Here is a 4,538-nt window from a genome sequence, read left to right on the forward strand (position 1 = left end):
CGTCAAAAATAGTTTTTGCGTGCAAATGATACGCACTGTAAACTTGGGTAGGATTAGGTGTGTGTGTATCATATGCACGCAAAAACTATTTTTGGCGAATAAATGGCACGAGAAATGAAATTCGTGCTATAGATACGCACTTCACCTGACATATTGTGCATGGTGAATAGTTTCATGAGATCGGGCTGATTTACTATTCACATGCTTTTACGCTCGACCTTTTTTATCATCATGACAAATAAAAAGGGTCTTAACACATACTAACACATTCGTTTTAAGCATATGCCTCCTAGAAAGAAAATAAAAGTGTGTATAATGCTTGAGTAAGAGTTAAATCACGAGCTATGCAACGCATTTTAGTCATAAACAAACGCGCAAACGGGAACCATAAGAACTTTTCACTCTGCACAAAACATATGCTATGTCAGCTGATGTGATTATTCACATGCTTTGTATTCTTTGAATATAAAGTCCTGCCAAAAAGTGAAATGTCTCGGGGGAAGAATCGCTGTGAACGCGCAGTGTTTGTGAACGCGGATCTCTCACACCTTCCCCGGCTCGGTTCGGTCCGCCCACACGGGTCACTATTGGTGGAGTTTAAATCTGTGTGCTCTTCTGACCTTACTGCTGAATATACTGTATGCGCTCAGCAAAGGGAACCTAGCAGAGGACATCCAGTGAAGGAAGTTTCCAGGCCACACACAGTCTAGTTTATCACCGGTGATCACCAGAGAAACGCGCGCGCCGCGTGTAGGAGACGAGCAGTCCCGATGCGGGTTACGCCAGTGACGAGCCGAGCCTGACCCGAGCCTGAGCCGAGGCACGAGCTCAGTCATGATGCCCGGCGCGCTGCAGTGCGCGTGGCCGGAGGTGGACGCGCTACACGCGCTCTCGGACGCCAAAGCGAAGCGCGAGACTCCCGCGCGCGGAAAGAGCGAGGCGCGCGTCCGCAGGCCGATGAACGCGTTCATGGTTTGGGCGAAAGATGAGAGGAAGAGGCTCGCGCTGAAAAACCCGGACCTGCACAACGCAGAGCTCAGCAAAATACTCGGTGAGTAGAGACATGTCTGTTATTGGTTTTACTAAACAGAGAGAGGTTCATTAAATCAGCAGCTGTTCGTCAAAAACAGAATTATTCAAATCACATATTCAAGCTTTGTCTTCATTATTACTTCCAGGCTGGATTAATCAAAGTCAAATTGCATATACATATATCTTTAAATATAGTAATGTGGGAAATATGCATCACAATAAAACAAGAACGCAGACTTTGCCACACAGTTTATCATTGACCCAAGGTGAAATACAAGTAGAATCTAATGTCATATATTAATATCATTCGACATGAATGTGTAAAGTGAGATGCAGCCTACAGCTCGTTTCATGAGTGAAAAATGTTTAAAATATTTCATGCAACAGTTTCTACACTTTTTTTTTATAGTAAAATATTGTGTGGTATTACTAAGGCTACATTTTACCAGAAACATTTTCATGCCTTTTTAAGCTGTGAATCGATACAGCTTCGAAGTTAAATAAGCAGTGCTGACAGTTCAAATATAATATTTAGTTCCTGTTGTTTTATAATAATGTGATTTGCATGTAGAATCAAATGATTTATCAGTAAGTGTAATAAGAGACACACATTCTGGAATTGTTTTTTTATCCTGCTCTTTGTTCATGGATATTTTGCTTAATTTTCACTGTAAAAAATGATACGATCAATATTGTGAGACATCATATGTTTCTACATTGCTTTAACTCACCAAAATTATTTAAACAGTTTTCAACTTTTTAAAACAAGATTCAACTCATTTTTTAAGTCAGTTTAATGTAGTTTAAGTTAAACAACCAAGTTACGTAAAACTTTACGGCAGCTACTTTTTTTACGTTTTATTTCTTTACATTGGACATGTGTACACTGTAAACTGAGATGAGTCGAGTTAAAAAAAGTGAACTTCAACTTAAAATAAACCATGCATAATTGAAAAGATTGAGTTATGTGGACTTGTCAACTTACATAATTGAGTTATGAGAAAAGTTTACAATTCCACATAACTTATTTTTTTCAATTACGCATGAAGTTTATTTACTTAATTTCAAGGCAAGGGGTTTCCTCACTTTTTTTAAGTTAAGTCAACTGATCACTTTTTACAGTGTCGAGAATCAAGCACTAATGATAACACTTTACAATAAGGTGACTAAGAATGAACGACATTTCTACAGCATTTATTAATCTTCGTTAATGTTAATTTCAGCGTTTACTAATACATTATTAAAATCAAAGGTTGTATTTCTTAACATTAGTTACGAACACGAACAAACAATGAACAGCTGTATACTATTTTTAATAACTAACATTAACAAATATTAATTAATACTGTAACAAATATATTGCTTATTGTTAGTTCATGTTAGTTAATACATTAATGTTTACTAATGAACCTAATTGTAAAGTGTTATCCACTCATTTAAAAGCCTCTGAAAAGCATTATTATCCGGACTCTCCTGTTATTATCCGGACTCTCCTGTTATTATCCGGACTCTCCTGTTATTATCCGGACTCTCCTGTTATTTCTAGGGAAGTCGTGGAAGTCGTTGCCGGTGTTGGAGAAGCGCCCGTTCGTGGAAGAGGCCGAGCGCCTGCGAGCGAAACACATGCAGGATCATCCCAACTACAAATATCGTCCCCGGCGTCGCAAACCGGTGAAACGAGTGAAGCGCCTGGACTCGGCATTCCTGCGGTCCGGTCCGGCCGATCCGGGTTTTCCTGCGTACCTCGAGAGCCAAGCGTTCGAGACCTTCAGCTCGACTCCGATGGGATTCACCGGACACCAGTCATCATGCAGATACACACACTTTCAGGAGCACGGCGACACACACACCGTCTACACACACACCGATCCGCAGCTCAGTCTGATGACTGACACGCAGCAGCTTTATAACGAGAGCCTCTGTGTTTATAACTCTTCTTCTCATCACGCGTTCCCTTCGACTGTAGATGTGTTCTCCAAGCGTCAGTACGAGGAATCCTCACTCAAACACAACATGCCTGATCCTGATCCGGGTCCGGGTCTGATGGCGGATGAGTGTCTGGTTTACGGGGTTCCTCATGTTCCTCAAGGGCCCGATCTGATCTCCTCCGCTCTGTCTGACGCCAGCAACGCTGTGTATTATTACACTCATTCCTGAGAGTTTCTGCACTGGTTTAGAGAAAAACTGAATCCAACTTGATGAATTATTTCTAGCTTTCGATCAATTCCCCGTAGATCTGAGACTTCAGAGGCCCTTCTATTGTTTTCAAACGGCAGCAATAAAGTATAATTTGAGTTTCAAAATGTACAATCTTTCTCTTTCTGTAAAGCAGGACAAAGAAACACTAATGACAATAAAAATGCTGGTGCAATGCTCTCTCGAAAGTGTCCAGCAAATTCTGGCCTCTTTTTGATTAAACCTGAATCCAACTTGATGAATTATTTCTAGCTTTCGATCGATGAAAATGTAATTCCCCGTAGAGCTGAGATTTCTTCAGTTGTTTTCACACTGTATAAAGTGACCAGTTGTCTTGAGGAATTGAGGAAACCTGTTGCCTAGAGTAAATACACGTCATGCTTAATCGAAATAATTAAGTAAAGTGGAATTGTCAAGTTCACATAACTTAATTTTTTCAATTAAGCATTACGTTTATTTACTTAATAAATGTAAGGCAACGGGTTTACTAAATTTTTTTTAAGTTAGTGAACTGAACACTTTTACAGCCGAACGACAGCATTAAAGTGTCATTTGAGTTTCAAAATGTACAATCTTTCTCTTTCTAAAAAGCAGGACGAAAACACTAACGACAGTAGAAATCCTGGTGCGATGCTCTGTAGAAAGACTTACTTTAGATTCCTTATTTTTAGCTTTCGATCAATGAAAATGTAATTAGAGCTGAAATTTAAAAAAAACAAAACAATTTTTAAAGCATAATTTGAGTTTTGTTCGTTTATTATTACACTTTCAAAATGTACAATCTTTCTCTTTTGGTAAAGCAGGACACAAACACTAATGATAATAATAATTCTGGTGCAATGCTCTCTAAAGACCAGCAAATGTCCCTTCCTGACTTTCTACTGTAAATATTGTCAGTGTAAAATGAACTGTACAGTAAAACCCTTACAGAATCAATTTATGTTTATTTTTATTTTTTCTTTGTTTTTTTTGTATTTTTGAAAATTAAAAGGAAAGCATAATATTGTGTTTGTTGCTTTGTTCAAATGAATTCCTCCTGGAGTCAAACTCTATTGATCTGAACTCTATTCTGCTGTATTGTGTGTAAATGATGTTCGTGCTCGAGGTAAAACTTCCCGGTTCTCACACACACACACACACACACACACACACACACACTTCTCCTCTGCGCTACTTCTCCATTGTTGTCCAGTGTGAGCGCGTTTGTTCGTGCGTGACGTCACGTTCTGAACACGAGACGCTTGTAAATAAGTTCAACTTTTAAAGAACGCGTTTCTAGATCTGGCGTTTTTCCCGCTTCACTCGCTCTG

The 4,538-nt window shown here is 39.2% G+C and overlaps 1 protein-coding gene across 1 annotated transcript; it reads left to right on the forward strand.

Annotated features, from left to right (window-relative positions):
* Positions 1 to 496: 496 nt before the first annotated feature.
* Positions 497 to 4,227, forward strand: sox17 (SRY-box transcription factor 17). The gene is made up of 2 exons (XM_084109568.1): positions 497 to 1,051; positions 2,579 to 4,227. The coding sequence occupies exons 1-2, from the start codon at positions 835 to 837 to the stop codon at positions 3,187 to 3,189; spliced, it is 828 nt and encodes a 275-aa protein (XP_083965694.1). The 5' UTR covers positions 497 to 834; the 3' UTR covers positions 3,190 to 4,227.
* The last annotated feature ends 311 nt before the right edge of the window (positions 4,228 to 4,538 follow it).

The sequence above is a fragment of the Abramis brama genome (genome assembly GCF_963993115.1).
Source record: "Abramis brama genome assembly, chromosome: 3".
Lineage (NCBI taxonomy): Eukaryota > Metazoa > Chordata > Actinopteri > Cypriniformes > Leuciscidae > Abramis > Abramis brama.

Bases quoted from the DNA above. Each gene is read 5' to 3' on its own strand.
- sox17 (XM_084109568.1), top strand. From the start codon at position 835: ATGATGCCCGGCGCGCTGCAGTGCGCGTGGCCGGAGGTGGACGCGCTA. The intron at 1,052-2,578 runs GTGAGTAGAGAC...TGTTATTTCTAG, and splicing joins AGAGCTCAGCAAAATACTCG to GGAAGTCGTGGAAGTCGTTG.